We start from the raw sequence: 19,308 nt of genomic DNA, 5'->3' as shown, positions 1-19,308 counted from the left end.
TGGTCCAATGGTCTTTTTCTGCTTGTCTTATAGTCTATGTACTGGTCCAATGGTCTTTTTCTGCTTGTCTAATAGTCTATGTACTGGTCCAATGGTCTTTTTCTGCTTGTCTAATAGTCTGTGTACTGGTCCAATGGTCTTTTTCTGCTTGTCTAATAGTCTGTGTACTGGTCCAATGGTCTTTTTCTGCTTGTCTAATAGTCTTTGTACTGGTCCAATGGTCTTTTTCTGCTTGTCTAATAGTCTGTGTACTGGTCCAATGGTCTTTTTCAGCTTGTCTAATAGTCTGTGTACTGGTCCAATGGTCTTTTTCTGCTTGTCTAATAGTCTGTGTACTGGTCCAATGGTCTTTTTCTGCTTGTCTAATAGTCTGTGTACTGGTCCAATGGTCTTTTTCTGCTTGTCTAATAGTCTGTGTACTGGTCCAATGGTATTTTTCTGCTTGTCTAATAGTCTGTGTACTGGTCCAATGGTCTTTTTCTGCTTGTCTAATAGTCTGTGTACTGGTCCAATGGTCTTTTTCTGCTTGTCTAATAGTCTTTGTACCGGTCCAATGGTCTTTTTCTGCTTGTCTAATAGTCTGTGTACTGGTCCAATGGTCTTTTTCTGCTTGTCTAATAGTCTGTGTACTGGTCCAATGGTCTTTTTCTGCTTGTCTAATAGTCTGTGTACTGGTCCAATGGTCTTTTTCTGCTTGTCTAATAGTCTGTGTACTGGTCCAATGGTCTTTTTCTGCTTGTCTAATAGTCTGTGTACTGGTCCAATGGTCTTTTTCTGCTTGTCTAATAGTCTGTGTACTGGTCCAATGGTATTTTTCTGCTTGTCTAATAGTCTGTGTACTGGTCCAATGGTCTTTTTCTGCTTGTCTAATAGTCTGTGTACTGGTCCAATGGTCTTTTTCTGCTTGTCTAATAGTCTTTGTACCGGTCCAATGGTCTTTTTCTGCTTGTCTAATAGTCTGTGTACTGGTCCAATGGTCTTTTTCTGCTTGTCTAATAGTCTGTGTACTGGTCCAATGGTCTTTTTCTGCTTGTCTAATAGTCTGTGTACTGGTCCAATGGTCTTTTTCTGCTTGTCTAATAGTCTGTGTACTGGTCCAATGGTCTTTTTCCTTTTCTTTTTGTTACCTCACTCTCTGTGTATCCTTCCAGTGTGTGAGTGGATCACAGCTTCTGCTAGGAGATCTAAACCTTTTTGTCACAGGTGGTAGTGCACACTCCCCATAACCACAGGGTTGTTGATTCAAGCCCCACTCTTGTTGTTCCCCCTCAATCACTACCAGACCCGGGTTCAAATGCATGTGTATTTGAGTATTTGTTATTTAAAGAAAGAAGACGAGTAGGCGGCCAGTACGTTGTAATACACTTTTGTGAACTATTAACAAAATGTACACTTAACAAAAATATAAGTGCAACATGTAAAGTGTTGGTCCCATGTTTCATGAGCTGAAATAAAATATCCCAGAAATGTTCCATACGCTCAAAAAGCTTATTTCTCTCAAATGTTGTGCACAATGTCTTTACATCCCTGTTAGTGAGCATTTGACCCTTTGTCAAAATAATCCATCCACCTGACAGGTGTCGTATATCAAGAAGCTAATTAATGAGCATGATCATTACACAGGTGCACCTTGTGCTGAGGACAATAAGAGGCCACTCTTAAATGTGCAATTTTGTCACACAACACAATGCCACAGAAGTCTCAAGTTGAGGCGTGCAATTGGCATGCTGACTGCAAGAATGTCCACCTGAGCTGTTGCCAGATAATTGATGTTAATTTCTCTACCATAAGCTGCCACCAACATTGTTTTAGAGAATTTGGCTGAGGAGTATTTCTGTCTGTAATAAAGCCCTTTTGTGGGGAAAAACTCATTCTGATTGGCCCACCCCTGTGGGTCGGCCTGTTTCCCAAGTGTGTGGGCCTATGCCCTCCCAGGCCCACCCATGGGCCTGCGCCCCTGCCTTTCATGGGATATCCATAGATTAGGGCCTAATTTATTTATTGAAATTGACAAATTTCTTTACATTCAAAATCTCAGAAATTGTTTCATTTTGTGTTTATATATCTTTTCAGTATATTTACAAAATAATACATATGGGAGGAATCAGCGTAGTCTTCCTTATTTAAATATTTTTTCCTGTGTATTTAAGTATTTTCAAATATACATGCCAAAACAAGTAGCCTACTTTTATTTGTGTATTTTAATGGTTATTTGTGAGAGAAAATAAATAGTTGACCAAATTTTATTTGAAGGTATTTTTAAATACTTTTATATTTTTTAATACCTGGGTTATTTGCATGGGAGTGTATTTGAGGAAGTGTATTTCCACGTGTATTTCCAAATGCATTCTGATTTTCAACTACTTGTTTTTTCAAATAAAAGTTGTCTGTATACTTGTTTTGAAATGTATTGAAAACTAATGGAAATACCTGAAATAGTATTTGATCCTAGGTCTGATCATTACAATAGCACTGACTCCACTGTTTTCTCCTATGTTGTGTTTCAGAACTCCATGAAAGTGATGTTCAAGTGCTTGTGGAAGAACTGTGAAAAGGTCCTCAGCACCTCTTCAGGGATCCAGCGACACATCCGAACCGTCCACCTGGGGTAAGGCACCAATCAACCACAGAGCCAGATACAGGTCAACTGCTGTAGATATGGAATCACAATTGTTGAATGGGTAATTGTTGTAACCAATCACTGCACTCAGATCACATGAGGACCAATAAGAGAGCAGATATTTATAATATAGAGCCATTATTGCATGGAACTCCCTTCCATCTCATATTGCTCAAATAAACAGCAAACCTGGTTTCAAAAAACAGATAAAGCAGCGTCTCACGGCATAACAACTCACAGCACTACGCCTCTCTTTGACCTAGATAGTTTGTGTGTATGTATTGATATGTAGGCTACATAGCTAAATTGATGTAGTTCTGTCCTTCAGCTGTTGTCTATTAATATTCTGTATTATGTCATGTTTCATGTTTTGTGTGGACCACAGGAAAAGTAGCTGCTGCTTTCGCAACAGCTAATGGGGATCCTAATAACATACGAAATACCAGATATAATACAGTTCACTCTATTAGCTGAAGTTTGGTCAGAATATCTACTATCAGTGAGGAGCTAGTATTGTGGAGTATGTGCTACATTGGAAGCTCTGTCTCTCCATGGGCTCTGTTTGTTATGACTTGTTAATATGATTAGGTTTGTTAGTCTAGGATCCACTTACAAAGGGAAGCAGGGTGGAGGAGGGAAGCATATCAACACATGAGGAGGTTTCGCTGGTGTGTTTTTATAGCCTCCTGTTGCTATCCTGCACTCTCTGTCAGTCATTAAAGGCTTTGACCAATCAAGTCCATAATCTCAGTGGCTCTGAGGCCTGTGTATCACTGCCCTCTGCTGGTTAGAGAAGACTCAGCTCCTCATTATAAAGCTTGTAGTGGCTTGGTATGAAGAATTAAAATGCCATATAAGCATTTTCATAACACCTTATTAATGCAGCTGTAGAGTATTATGAGGTGGTATATTGACTGAATATATGATGGGCAATGAATGTGATTATAAGGCATTATAAGCTTTCATTATAAGCTACTTCACGTATGTCACCCTCCTGCGATGCAGGCGGAACTGCGACTCGGACTACAGCGACGGAGAGGAGGACTTCTACTACTCGGAGATCGAGGTCAACATGGACAGCCTATCAGAGGGCTTATCCAGCCTCACGCCCACCTCCCCCACCACCTCCGGCCCTCCCCCCATTTTCCCACCTGTCTCCATCACCGCCTGTCTCCCTCGCTCTGAGCCCTCCCACATCGCCATGAGGGGGACACATGGCCACGCCCCCACCCTGCTCAGCCAATCAGCTCCCTCCGCGCTCTGCCATATTCGCACTGACCACGCATACCAGGTAAGAACAGTCATGCACGTTCATACACCTTATTCTCCAGTGGCTACGGTACTCTCTGTTGCTATAAACGGTGCTATCTAGACCTTAAAAGGATTCTTCAGCTGTCCACATAGGAGAACCCTTTTGGTTCTATGTAGAAACCATTTGGTTCCAGGTAGAACTCTTTTTGGTTCCATGTAAACTTAGCAAAAAAATAAACGTACTCTCACTGTCAACTGCGTTTATTTTCAGCAAACTTAACATGTGTAAATATTTGTATGAACATAACAAAATTCAACAACTGAGACATAAACTGAACAAGTTCCACGGACATGTGACTAACAGAAATGGAATAATGTGTCCCTGAACAAAGGGGGGTTCAAAATCAAAAGTAACATTAACTTCTCTGCACTACGGATCCCTTTTACGGGATCATTTTCATAAACAACCGCTGAATTGCAGGGCGCAAAATATTACTAAAAATATTTATAATCATGCAATCACAAGTGAAATATACCAAAACACAGCTTAGCTTGTTGTTAATCCACCTATCGTGTCAGATTTTGAAAATATGCTTTACAGAGAAATAAATCCAAGCTTTTGTGAGTGTATCAATCAATGCTAGAACAGCTAGCCCCAAATTAGCATGGTCACGAAAGTCAGAAAAACAATAAAATGAATCGCTTACCTTTGATAATCTTCGGATGTTTGCACTCACGAGACTCCCAGTTACACAATAAATGTTATTTTTGTTTGATAAATATTACTTTTATAACAAAAAACGCCATTTGGGTTGCGCGTTATGTTCAGAAAACTACAGCCTCGTTCCGTTCGACGAAAATTCCAAAAAGTATCCGTAATGGTCGTAGAAACATGTCAAATGTTTTTTATAATCAATTCTCAGGTTGTTTTTAACAAACATAATCGATAATATTTCAACCGGACCGTAACCTATTCAATAAGAGAGAAAAAGAAAATGGAGAGCTACCCTCTCGCGCGCAGGAACTAATCAGAGGACACCTGACTACTTTTGAAAACTCTCGCTCATTTTTCAAAATAAAAGCCTGAAACTCTAAAGCCTGGTCACAGCCTGAGGAAGCCATTGGAAAAGGAATCTGGTTGATACCCCTTTAAATGGAAGAAAGACGGGCCAGGAAACACAGATAAAAAAATAAAAAAAATCACTTCCGGGTTACATTTTCTCAGGTTTTCGCCTGCAGAATCAGTTTTGTTATACTCACAGACAATATTTTGACAGTTTTGGAAACTTTGGAGTGTTTTCTATCCTAATCTGTAAATTATATGCATATTCTACGATCTGGACCTGAGAAATTGTCCGTTTACCTTGGGAACGTTATTTAAATAAATAAATAAAAATATCTGACCCCTAGCGTCAAGAGCGTAAGTATTTGGTGTGGCCACCAGCTGCATTAAGTACTGCAGTGCATCTCCTCCTCATTGACTGCACCAGATTTGCCAGTTCTTGCTGTGAGATGTTACCCCACTCTTCCACCAAGGCACCTGCAATTTCCCAGACATTTCTGGGGAGAATGGCCCTAGCCCTCACCCTCCGATCCAACAGGTCCCAGATGTGCTCAATGGGATTGAGATCCGGGCTCTTCACTGGCCATGGCAGAACACATGCATTCCTGTCTTGCAGGAAATCACGCACAGAACGAGCAGTATGGCTGGTGGCATTGTCATGCTGGAGGGTCATGTCAGGATGAGCCTGCAGGAAGGGTACCACATGAGTGAGAAGGATGTCTTCCCTGTAACGCACAGCATTGAGATTGCCTGCAATGACAACAAGTTCAGTCCGATGATGCTGTGACACACCGCCCCAGACCATGACGGACCCTCCACCTCCAAATCGATCCCACTCCAGAGTACAGGCCTCGGTGTAACGCTCATTCCTTCGGCGATAAACGCGAATCCGACCATCACCCCTGGTGAGACAAAACCGCGACTCGTCAGTGAAGAGCACTTTTTGCCAGTACTGTCTGGTCCAGCGATGGTGGGTTTGTGCCCATAGGCGACGTTGTTGCCGGTGATGCCTGGTGAGGACCTGCCTTACAACAGGCCTACAAGCCCTCAGTCCAGCCTCTCTCAGCCTATTGCGGACAGTCTGTGTACTGATGGAGGGATTGAGGGTTCCTGGTGTAACTCGAGCAGTTGTTGTTGCCATCCTGTACCTGTCCCACAGGTGTGATGTTCGGATGTACCGATCCTGTGCAGGTGTTGTTACAAGTGGTCTGCCACTGCGAGGACAATCAGCTGTCCGTCCTGTCTCCCTGTAGCGCTGTCTTAGGCATCTCACAGTACAGACATTGCAATTTATTGCCCTGGCCACATCTGCAGTCCTCATGCCTCCTTACAGCATGCCTAAGGCACATTCACGCAGATGAGCAGGGACCCTGGGCATCTTTCTTTTGGTGTTTTTCAGTAGAAAGTCAGTAGAAAGGCCTCTTTAGTGTCCTAAGTTTTCATATCTGTGACCTTAATTGCCTACCGTCTGTAAGCTGTTAGTGTCTTAACGATCGTTCCACAGGTGCATGTTCATTAATTGTTTATGGTTCATTGAACAAGCATGGGAAACAGTGTTTAAACCATTTAAAATGAAAATCTGTGAATTTATTTGGATTTTTACAAATTATCTTTGAAAGACAGGGTCCTGAAAAGGGGACATTTCTTTTTTTGCTGAGTTTAGAACCCTTTCTACCTGGCACCAAGGAGGGTTCTACTTGGAACCAATCAGGGTTCTCCTATGGGGACAGCTGAATAACCCTTTTGTAACCCAGAGACTGTCCAGGGATGGGTAAAATCACAACATACAATTACAAAATACCATAAAGATCAATGTATGAAAAGAAACTACAAAATACATGTATTTTAAAATACAGAAATACGTTGATAAAATGCCAGGAGTGTGCAAAGCTGTCATCAAGGCAAAGGGTGGCTACTTTGAAGTATCTCAAATATATATATATAAAAAATGGTATAGAAAGGTATTTAGTATTTTGAAAATACAAATTACAGATTTAGGAAGTATCTTGTTTCAAAATACATTGGAGTGTACAGTCGTGGCCAAAGGTTTTGAGAATGACACAAATATAAATGTTCACAAAGTCTGCTGCTTCAGTTTGTATGATGGCAATTTGCATATACTCCAGAATGTTATGAAGAGTGATCAGATGAATTGCAATTAATTTCAAAGTCCCTCTTTGCCATGCAAATTAACTGAATCCCCAAAAAACATTTCCACTGCATTTCAGCCCTGCCACAAAAGGACCAGCTGACATCATGTCAGTGATTCCCTCGTTAACACAGTTGTGAGTGTTGACGAAGACAAGGCTGGAGATCACTCTGTCATGCTGATTGAGTTCGAATAACAGACTGGAAGCTTCAAAAGGAGGGTGGTGCATGGAATCATTGTTCTTCCTCTGTCAACCATGGTTACCTGCAAGGAAACATGTGCCGTCATCATTGCTTTGCACAAAAAGGGCTTCACAGGCATGGATATTGCTGCCAGTAAGATTGCACTTAAATCAACCATTTATCGGATCATCAAGAACTTAAAGGAGAGCGGTTCAATTGTTGTGAAGAAGGCTTCAGGGCGCCCAAGAAAGTCCAGCAAGCGCCAGGACCATCTCCTAAAGTTGATTCAGCTGTGGGATCAGGGCACCACCAGTACAGAGCTTGCTCAGGAATGGCAGCAGGCAGGTATGAGTGCATCTGCACGCACAGTGAGATTAAGACTTTTGGAGGATGGCCTGGTGTCAAGAAGGGCAGCAAAGAAGCCACTTCTCTCCTGGAAAAACATCAGGGACAGACTGATATTCTGCAAAAGGTACAGGGATTGGACTGCTGAGGACTGGGGTAAAGTCATTTTCTCTGATGAATCCCCTTTCCGATTGTTTGGGGCATCCAGAAAAAAGCTTCTCCGGAGAAGACAACAGTAAAGCATCCTGAGACCATTCATGTGTGGGGTTGCTTCTCAGCCAAGGGAGTGGGCTCACTCACAATTTTCCCTAAGAACACAGCCATGAATAAATAATGATCTCAACACATCCTCCGAGAGCAACTTCTCCCAACCATCCAGGAACAGTTTGATGACGAACAATGCCTTTTCCAGCATGATGGAGCACCTTGCCATAAGGCAAAAGTGATAACTAAGTAGCTTGTAATTGTCAATAAAAGCCTTTGACACTTATGAAATGCTTGTAATTATACTTCTGTATTCCATAGTATCATCTGACAAAAATATCTAAAGACACTGAAGCAGCAAACTTTGTGGAAATTAATATTTGTGTCATTCTCACAACTTTTGGCCACGACTGTAGTTTAGCCCAGTATAATACAAATGACAAAATACTCAGAAGTAATTGAAATACATATTTCAAATACATGTAACAGAAATACTGGCCATCTCTGAGACTGATAAGTAGCTGTCATCTACTTCCTGACGATAATGTTTTGGTTCCCCTGGTCTGTTTCTGTGTCATTAATGTCCATGAAACTGAGCTGTACACAGGCTTAATGCTGCACGCCAGATGAATAGGTTTCTTTAGAGGAGTTAGTCTCTTCTCTTTTACTCCATCTTCTCTCTGTGTAGTATCTATCTCCCTTTTCTTTCTGGATCATTCTTTGTCGATCAACCTCCCTCTACCTCCACTCATTCATCCCTTCTCTCACCTACTTCTCTTTCCCCCACCCTTTTCTATCTCCCCTCTCTCTCTCTCTCGCTCTCTCTCTCTCTCTCTTTCTCTCTCTCTCTCTCTCGCTCTCTCTCTCTCTCTCTCTCTCTCTCTCTCTCTCTCTCTCTCTCTCTCTCTCTCTCTCTCTCTCTCTCTCCACCTCTCTCTGTCTCTCACTGTGTTGTGGTACTATGTTTTCCAGGCCACTGCTCCTGTGAGTATTCCTGTGTGTTCGGAGCAGGTTGGTGGGAATGATGGGATTGGGAATGGGGATGGGATCAGTGTGTCCTGGCAGTCATCTCCTGTCATTTTTAAAGGCTTACCGGTGAGCAGGCTGCTTTCTCTCCTTCTCTCTTTATCCTCATGTTCTCTCTCTGTTTTATCACTCCCCACATCTCTTCTACCTTTCTCACTCTGTTGCTCTTCCACCTGTCATATTTCTCACCCTCTCATCTCCCTCTTCGCTCCACCCCATCTCTCTCCCCCATCTCTCACCTCTCTACCCACTCCCTTGCTCCCCCAGACCCAATGTTTTTTTCTTCTCTCTCTTCCCCACTCCTGCCAGGCTAGCTGTTTTCTCCTCCTTTCCTCTACATCTGTCTGCCTCTACCTCATAGCCCTGGAGGGTTGTCTTCTGTCTAGACATGTTGTCTTCAGGGCTGAACTAGGATCAGGTCCTCTTGTCTTCTATCTAGACATGTTGTCTTCAGGGCTGAACTAGGATCAGGTCCTCTTGTCTTCTATCTAGACATGTTGTCTTCAGGGCTGAACTAGGATCAGTCCGTCTTGTTGTCTTCTATCTAGACTTGTTGTCTTCAGGGCTGAACTAGGATCAGGTCCTCTTGTCTTCTATCTAGACATGGTGTCTTCAGGGCTGAACTAGGATCAGGTCCTCTTGTCTTCTATCTAGACATGGTGTCTTTAGGGCTGAACTAGGATCAGTCCCTCTTGTTGTCTTCTATCTAGACTTGTTGTCTTCAGGGCTGAACTAGGATCAGGTCCTCGAGATTTCTTCTGGTCAGGAAAATCTCAGGGCACTAGGTGAAAGCCGTAATGATTGCTGCTATGCTATGATTGATTGGTAGAATGCCCTTTGACCTGTGCTTGCCCCTGCAGGGCCCTTTGACTCACACCCGCACGGTGAGCTTCGGGGAGAAGAGACAGCCTGCCCTTCACACACACACTACCATCAGCAAGACACCCCCCTCTACAGCCCCCCTGCCCAAATCAGCACCAGGAACCAGGTACTCAGAGTGTATGTGTGTGTGTGTGGACCCTTCCTTTGTGAGTGTATTTGTCAACTTCAAGGGAGTGTAGTGTAAAGTCTAACTGTGTGTCATATCTTTGATTGCCAAGGAAACCCCGCGGAGAGGCAAAAAAGTGCCGGAAGGTGTACGGCATGGAGAAGAGGGACATGTGGTGCACAGCCTGCCGTTGGAAAAAAGCCTGTCAGCGATTCAATGATTGAACCCCACTACATCACTGGGATGGACTCTTCCTCTGCCAGAGCTTCACTGAGGTGGAGTCTTCCACTGGGGAGATGTGGGTGTTCTCCCTGATGAAGCTGCTTAGAGCACGCACTGCTTCCTCCTGACCAGCAGGGGTCTCTCTGCTTGCTTCTCTTAATCCTCAGACAGACAGCTAAACACACGAAACACAAAAACAAATGGATGAAAAAGGAAAAAAATATATAATAATTGTGTAAAAGTATATGGCTTTGGAAGCATAGGTAATCCAAAAAATGATTATTCAAAACGTGATTCAGAATGACAGTTTTGTTTTGTACTTTCTAATTTTGCATGCCTTCACTGTAGGGCAGTGGTTGAAGATTTCAGATAAGCTTTTTGGTATTGTGTACTTTCAACATGTTCTTTGCTGGTCCGAGTATCATGGAAGCTACTGTGTTTGAGTCTATAAGATCCTGAAACCACTCTCTTGTCAGCATCTTTCAATGTACCTCTGTTGACGTTTTAGAACTAAAACCAGATTCACTTTGTGGCGTATATTTGAATGGATCGTTTCAACGGAGGTGCATTGAAAGATGCTGACAAGAGATTTCAATGGTCACGTTTCAAATTTCAGCGGTCACTCTTTTGAAACGGACAGTATGTCTACCAAAGGAAAACAGACACAGAATCTCTCTAAATTCACTCAGAATTGAGATGTCGCTTTTATTAAGACGGATGTTTGTTATTCATATAACACATCACATGCTCTTATGGGAATTGAACTCAAAAATTCCAATCTCTTTGTTTGGGAAGTAAATAATGCATAGCTTCACACCATAAGCTTCCTGCATCTGTTGCTTATTCCATCTTCTGGCACCAAATGTCACACTTTGATCCTTCAGATTGTTCAGCGTACATGCACCGTTTATAGTTTCTCTTCCTAGACCTCTACACAGATATGCAGCTTTCAGAAACAACACATCTTTCAACAGACCACATGTAAACTTTGTAACCACACTGTTCACTCTCATTTCTCACATTTAACAGTTTATTTTCAGTGATTAGTTCCCAAGGCAACTACTGTAGTAGTTGCAAAGTGCAATCACCAGGGTTTGGACCGTCTGGTCTTGCTTTGATTAATCACCTCTATTGTTGATTACAGTTATCAATAATAACATCAAACCCTCCTGTAGTATTACTTGCTACTCAGTGTTCTAAAATCCATTTTCTGTGTACGTTCATAGAAATATAATGTCATTCTAGTTCTCTGTGGGTACTATACCTAGTCCTACTCAAACCTGACTCCCAGTTACTGCTCTTAACTGGTATCTAAGGGTGTTGAAATCTAAGTGTTTTTCTCAGAGGGATTATTTGTGTCCCATGAATTGTACCTGGATTCCTGATTCCACAATTATATGGATATTTTTACACAGATAATTTTTTTAACTTTAGCTACTTACATTTTTTTTTGCCAGCTCTTTGAATGTAGTTTCTGCTGCCTCTCTCTCTCTCTCTCTCTCTCTCTCTCTCTCTCTCTCTCTCTCTCTCTCTCTCTCTGCTCCCAACACACTCTCTCTCTCTCTCTCTCTCTCTCTGCCAATACTGACTACTAGCCATGCCACAAGTTACAACAGCAGGACACACACATGCATGGTGCTACTTGTCCTCTTTCCTTAGGTTACCTTCAACCTATTCTATGACAATCACAATCTAAAAAAAAAGCCACAATCTATGACTTTCCGTTCTTTGGCCATGTGACAAATTTGTTGTCATAGTGACATCTCCGTTCTCAGCTGATGGCAGTCACATATTCTAATTGATGTGACATTAGTAGAAGGCCATTCTAAGACAGCTGGGAATGACTGTCATTTGTTGTTATTTGGGGACAACAAACAAACAATCAAACCCACTGGATTAATTTTAGCATGCCCTGTCAGTCTTTTCCTTGATAACCATTACCAACAGATATGGTCCTGCTCATTGGCTGGTAACCCTGTCCGTCAGACATTATGTCCAGTAGTGTTTGAGAGAAGCTGGTTCTTACAGTAAGAAGCTCACTGGTCAGACTGGAGAGTAGCCCAGTATTTAATGGTCAGAAACTTCACTAAGTGCCATTGAAAAGAACATTATGAGGAAAAAGGATTTACCTAAATAAATTGCACTAACTTGCACTGCACAAAGACTTGCTTTTATACATGGATTTTATACACACAGATTTTGAAGTGAAATGAAATTTGAGGTTGTTTTATTTTGGATCGTCACTGCCTTGGTGTCAAAATGGGGTTTCAGGGATGGGGCTTCGACACCTCTTGGGTCCCCCCATAAGAACTTTTTGAACTGGTATGTTTAGTTCTGTCTGTGTGTTTGGTGTACTCAGCCCCATGGTGCCAACAATATTGCCTGGAATCGTTTGGTACTGCATAGTACAGCGGTACTTTGTGCTTCAGGGTTTCCCCTAGACTTTTCTATTGTGGTGGTGCACCAAGAAGACCCCTGAAGTCACATCTCAGATGGTCTGCCTTAACTTGGTAATATATGGGGAAACACTGGTCCAGAGGTAGCCCTCAATTAGTCGATGGTTGCTTGTTATCTTCTTAAGAACAGATAAGTCATGGTGTTTCAACACTATGGGCTTTCCTTACGTAACATACTCATACACCGCTTTCACAAACACTTTGTTTAGTCTTCCTTTGCCTAAAAGGCTCTTGCCTCTTTCACACTTTATTGAGATGAGCTAGTGTACAGAGAATAGGTTTTCTTCCCGGACCTGACTCTTCTCCACCAATCGAAACATCAATCTTGTGTTTGGTCCTACTGGCAGCAGATTGGCCATTCATACGTTTGAGTACTTTTCAGATCAATCTACTTTGTCGTTCTCAATCTCATTCACACCCCTATGCCTGCCACAAAACCCGCCTCTGGTATTTAATTGCACTAACGTGGTTTTATGGGTCATTGGCCAGTGCTAATGAAGGGGAACAGTCTTTATCCACTTGCTACTACCTACATTGACAAACTGGATGAATCTAAGGAAGTCTCACCCACAGTAAGTTGACCTGGTATGGAATAGGGTAGGGTCAGGTGGGTTTGAGTGATAACTGCCATCCCTATGGAGACCTGAGGTTTTGGATGGTAGAGAGAGTGCTGATTGGGTGTGTTTGGGGAACTGGGACTTTGTGATAGGTGGAGAAAGAGTGGGACAAGCAGTGACGATTATTCGAGATGGATTTGTAGTTTCAGGGCTTTCCTGTACATATGCAACGTAAAGACAACCCTGAAACTTTTTTCATATATTGTTTGTCTGTTAAACAAAAATGAAACTTTGTAAGGTAGAATTGCTCAGATTCTTGGTGTGCGTATTTGAGAAGCTGTAGTGAATATAACATACACATATATTGCAGTTCAGGGGAAAAGTGGCGAAAAAACGTAGATGAATGTAAAACCTACAAAAAGATGAGCTTGTTTTTTTCTTTCTTGTTGTAATGCTGGCTAGTTTCTACTGCCGCTAGAACACTGTTAGTGCTCTGACAGAATGACGGCACAAACAGCACAAACTGTCATTCTGTTGACAAACTTTACATCTGCACTGTTCTTCAAGTAAATGTGTTTTTGTAAAATATTCAGTGGAAATTGTTCAAAGTAGTCCTTGTGCATAGAGTTGTATGGTTTGATTAACTTTGCAATCATTGGTTTTGTTTGACATACATTTTAAAGTGAAAAATCTTAGTCTCAGCATAATTCTGTTATCATGGAATTGCCCTTAACCTTCTTACATTGTGCAATGAGACGCTTTAATTCTAACAAAAACTAACTTGACCTTTTGGTGACCTTTCTGTGAGCCACCTGGTGTGATCTATTATGAATGCATTTAATGTCATGTAGGCCTTTATTTAGGCTGTTATAAGGAGTCATGAACTGTTATGAATGCTTATAGCAGGCCATATACTGCACTACTTTAATGCACATATTGAATGTGTTTATAAAGGTGTTGTGCATTTGGTAAAGTGGTCAGAACCCACTGGAAAAACACTGCTTGAATCAACGTTGTTTCCACGTCATTTCAACAAAAACATTCAATGTGATGACTTTTGAATCAACGTGGGAAACTGATTGGATTTGTAAAATGTAAGGGAATTTCATCACTTTTTCACCCACCTTTTAAACTAGATCCAATAACATGGTGAAATGTTTTGTTGATTTCACGTTGAATTCACGTTAGTTGACAACTCAACCAAATGTAAATCAAAACTAGACGTTGAAAGGACACCTGTACCCAGTGTATAGGAACCGTGAGCTGTTGTGAATGCTTATGGCAAGTCTTATAATACACTATGGAGTGATCGACTGTGCTATGAATGCAGTCATAATCTATTGTACACAGGCGTTTCAGAAAATGTGCTACCTACTTTTTCTGTCTCCCTGCCAAATAAGTATTTATCAGAATACATGTTGTCATTGTCTTTTGTGGGAGACAAATCACCTAGGCGGCTCGGGGATTCAAACTCGCAACCTTTTGGTTATTGGCCCAACACTCTTAACCGCTAAGCTACCTGCCACCAAATTGTACCTGTACCTTTCCCTCTCACAACTTCAGTGACTGACTCTCTTCCTCCATATATCTCCCAATCTATTTTTCTCTATTTTTGATTTTTTTTTCCTGTCTCTCTCTTTTAAACTATCAGAATTGATTGTAGTCCCCCCTAAAGTCAATACCCAGTATATTAAGCTAACCGAGCCCTTGAAATGTGCAGAAAGAAAACCTTTATTTCCTAATGTTACATCATTCTATCCTTTGTTTGCTCGTTGAATGTCCATGTTGATGAGTCCAGCCCAGCAGCTCAGCAGCAGCAAAGCCAATGGATCTCCATTCAAATCAAATGTAACACATCGTCATCACCATGGTAGTTCCACTCAACTCTGTGCTTTTTCTTCTATCGTGCTCTTAAACAACACACCAATTTGATCTGTTTGTCTTTCTGTCACTGCTTCACCTCTATCTGTTTTTTTTTCTTTTTGTAACTGTCTGACTGTTTTTTTCTTGCTGTGCTGTGTCAGAGCATTATGGTTGGTGGGAGGGAAACATACTTTCTTTTGGTTGCTTTATTATCTTGTTCATATTGATTGATTGATTGATGTTCTCTCATTATGTCTGGTGCAGAAGTGTGTTATTGCTCATGTCTGTCTGACATGTGCTCGAGTGGATGGGTGACTTGATGTCATGATGATGATGTGATGTAAATGTGATAGAGAGAAAATAAATGCGAATGGATTGGAACATGTATTCTCATGCTTTCTCTCTCTTCTCTGTGTGTGTCTGTGTGTCTGTGTGTGTGTCTCTGTGCGTGTCTGTGTGTGTGTGTCACAAGTTTCCACTAGGTAAAGATCTATGATCAGCTTCCCCTCCCCCAATTCTAAACTTGACCATCAGTGGGGAAATTTCTAAACTGAGCCAAGATCAGTATATAGGGGCAACTTCACCCTACACCTTCATAGTTGTAAAGCCGACTGCCCTCTTGTGGAGAACAGGGGTATTACAGCTTTGAGGTAGAACCCACACAGTGGAGGTTGACAAGAACCCAACATTTACAACGCACACATTTAAAAATATTCAGCAGCAATTTCAAAATTTATTGAGACTGATTGGTTTTGCAAATAATAGTCAAGCTAATTCCACTAAACATGAAGTTAGAAAGAGGCCTGGGTTAGCCCTTTAGGCTAGCCCTCACAACAGGACGGTAGGGAAGTTCATGTTTGGCTATAAAAACGCTCAAGTGATCAGTACTATCATATACAGAAGACCTGCTCACTTTAATCCTCCCAAACAGATCAAGGGGTTTGATTATTCAACACATCTTTGTTACAAATACAGGTTTATGATAATCGATATAAAGTCAGTATCATATTGAACAATATTCCCAACAAACAACTGTCAAGTTTCAAGTGTCTCACTTTACAAACGAAAGACAGCTTGCCAAATGTGAGAGAAAATAAATAATATATATAATAACAATATAAATGTATATATATATGAAGGTATACACACATCACTCTTAGTAAAGAACAGAATCTAAAATAAAATGCAAGAATTTTGAAATATAGTCAAATCTAGATATAACCATATCTATGGCTTTGTGATTTGCACATGTGAATCAAGCTATACAGGCTAAATAAGGATTGCAATTTTGTACGCATCTAAGAGCAGAATACAGATATTTATCTGCTGAAAAGCAAACCGTTTTGCATGTGAAATAAACCAGTTTTGTGCAGACGCCAGAGACAGAGCTTTGGTATGACAAATGAACAAAGGCGTGCAGTTAAGACCATGGAATCAGGGCACAATGGGCTAATAAGCACAGGAACAGAATCTACTGTATACTGTAACACAGTCACATAGGTCCTCAAAAACAAACAGCTGATTTGTCTCTCAGAAAAACAGTCTTTTCTCAACTTTTTGCACCTGTGATTTAGATAAAATATATTTTAAAAATCTCTATCCATCAGATTTCTGTATGTCCCTATCTCTTGAAACACACCCACATCTAAAATGTATCGAGGCACATTGTTGAGGGGATTGGATGGCAAATGTTTCCTGAATTACAACCCAAGACAAAGAATAAGAAGACATGCCGGCAGGCAGGCAGGCAGACAGGTGATGATAACGATAAGGAAGTGGGTAAAAACATCTCAGTTGTCACAGGAGTCTGGAGTGGAAAAGCACTGGATGGATGTCAGAGAAATAGCCCTGCTATTCCTTCCAAATACACGGCAGCTCTTGACAATCCCTACATATTCAGCCATTAACATTCAAAATATCCACACAACATCATTCATTTTCTTTCTGAAACCTTCAAGTGATTAGAAATTGCTAATAGACAATAAATAATACTACTTAAATAAAGCTTGCCACCACACATGAGGAAGGCATCAGGAATCAGTGAAATTAAACACACACCCGAGGGTTGTTCCGTAGATACAGTGTTTAGCACTGGGACTGATGGGAATGGAAGTGTGGCAGATGGTAATGTTTGCAACCAACTGTGGCTACACAACTATAATTCCCAGAGGCACCACTGTGGCCCACTTTGTCCCTTTCCCTCTTAGCATTCAGGTGCATGTTGATGTTTATTGTAATGAATCTTGCCCTGGAGGCAGACATTAGCAATTTCCGCTAGATAGGCCAGCTGCAAAGTCAAAATTGGCTGTATCGTAAAAATGAATTAAGACAAAAACTAGCTTTTTGGTCTTAATTTAAAGTTAGGGTGGTTAGCAGGCATTATGGTTAGCAGTGTGGTTAAGATTAGGGTTAATGTTAGGTTTAAGTTCAGATTTTCTGACTTTGTGGCTGTGCCAGCTAGTGACCACTCTGCAGCTGCCTCCAAGGCAAGATTAATGACAATAAATACCAACTTGCCGTTTAGGCACCCTACCCCAAAACATGTCTTGTAGGTCTGGAAGAATCTTGCCCTCTGTTAGGCCAGGTTGACATTTGCCTTATATTATTTACCCCTACCTAATCATTTCAGACCTACAAAAAGTGCATAGGGGTCCGGGCCAGGGGTAGATTTGGAATTGGGCCTAAATTTAGGATATACAGTAGAACACAACTTTGGAAACCAGGGCAACTCGAACAATAAAGAAAAGAGGGGTTAAAGATGCGATCTTCAGCAGGTCTAGCCTAGCAAGTCACAAGGCCCTTCATATACAATGATACCGTACATATACACACAACATGTGCACTTTGAAAACTGTAAAAAAAAAAAAAAAACATGATTTCAAAAAACAACAACATCCAAACTACAACACAATTATTAGACCACAATAAATTGAAATATGTCCACCTACATCTGCACACGCACCGTTGAAACAAAAGCACTTGATACAACACATTAGGTTATTTTTGGTATGATGTTAATTAATTAGTGTATGTTAGTAATATAGATGCTTGTGCCATACCATACATATGTCCAATCCATATCTAAGGCCTAGATTCAGTCAGATCAAGCATTAACAGGTGATAGCCAACACCCGCATAGCTGATGTTTTGGCGGTGTAACTGCGTTGGAGCTGTCAAATCGGTGAGCAGCTGCCTTGGATCCTTCTCATGAATCCACACCTGTCCCACTCGCATTTCAAGTTCAGAAGGAAGGTGTAGTCTATATAGAAATAATGACACTCAAAATGAAAATCCTTAAACCAAATAAAGAGAGTTTATGTCACCCTAATGGAGGTGTAGATTACATATCACATTCCAGTGTTCAAACTTGTAAACAAGGCTGCATGATATTTCTCTTAATGTGACTCCGTGCAGCCAATGGCCAATGGCAATGTCGCTTCAGGTATAATGCCGGAAGCTGCTTGTAGATTTGACAACTCTAGAGCCGTTCCACCTCTGATACCGACAAAGCAACCGCTATGCGGATGCCACGGATCTGATTGAACAGAGCCCTAAGAATAAATTAGCGCCTCTGATTTTTTTTTAAAAACCATAAAAACCAAATACAACAGAAAAAAAGAGACTGGCATGATAGAACTGTTAAGAAACACCTTATAGCTTGCTGTCCACAAGCTTTTCGTCTAGTACAAGATATTAAATATAAAAAAGAAACACACAATAAAGCTTAGCGTCCAGAACTTAATAATGATAATAATAACATCATATCATAGTTGTGATCATCATAATAATAATAACATCATATCATAGTTGTGATCATCATAATAATAATAATATCATATCATAGTTGTGATCATAATAATAATAATAATATCATATCATAGTTGTGATCATCATAATAATAATAACATCATATCATAGTTGTGATCATCATAATAATAATAATATCATATCATAGTTGTGATCATAATAATAATAATAATATCATATCATAGTTCTGATCATCATAATAATAATAATATCATATCATAGTTGTGATCATCATAATAATAATAATATCATATCATAGTTGTGATCATCATAATAATAATATCATATCATAGTTCTGATCATAATAATAATAACATCATATCATAGTTGTGATCATCATAATAATAATAATATCATATCATAGTTGTGATCATCATAATAATAATATCATATCATAGTTGTGATCATCATAATAATAACATCATATCATAGTTGTGATCATCATAATAATAATAATATCATATCATAGTTGTGATCATCATAATAATAATAATATCATATCATAGTTGTGATCATCATAATAATAATAATATCATATCATAGTTGTGATCATCATAATAATAATATCATATCAT

General features: G+C 40.5%; 1 protein-coding gene across 2 annotated transcripts in view; it reads left to right on the top strand.

The window, feature by feature from the left end:
* Positions 1 to 15,313, top strand: part of LOC120061349 (zinc finger protein 704-like) — a 47,185-nt gene extending 31,872 nt beyond the window's left edge. The window contains exons 3-7 of one of the 2 annotated variants that reach the window (XM_039011098.1): positions 2,508 to 2,608; positions 3,626 to 3,911; positions 8,787 to 8,909; positions 9,701 to 9,828; positions 9,941 to 15,313. In XM_039011098.1, the coding sequence (XP_038867026.1) occupies positions 2,508 to 2,608; positions 3,626 to 3,911; positions 8,787 to 8,909; positions 9,701 to 9,828; positions 9,941 to 10,052 (750 nt within the window). In that variant the 3' untranslated portion in view covers positions 10,053 to 15,313. The remainder of the gene's footprint in view (positions 1 to 2,507; positions 2,609 to 3,625; positions 3,912 to 8,786; positions 8,910 to 9,700; positions 9,829 to 9,940) is intronic. The other variant, XM_039011099.1, reaches the window with a different exon arrangement.
* The last annotated feature ends 3,995 nt before the right edge of the window (positions 15,314 to 19,308 follow it).

The sequence above is a fragment of the Salvelinus namaycush genome, chromosome 16 (genome assembly GCF_016432855.1).
Source record: "Salvelinus namaycush isolate Seneca chromosome 16, SaNama_1.0, whole genome shotgun sequence".
NCBI classification, from domain to species: Eukaryota; Metazoa; Chordata; class Actinopteri; order Salmoniformes; family Salmonidae; genus Salvelinus; species Salvelinus namaycush.
Note: the sequence above shows the minus strand (reverse complement) of the source record. Positions and strands in the feature narration are given on the sequence as shown.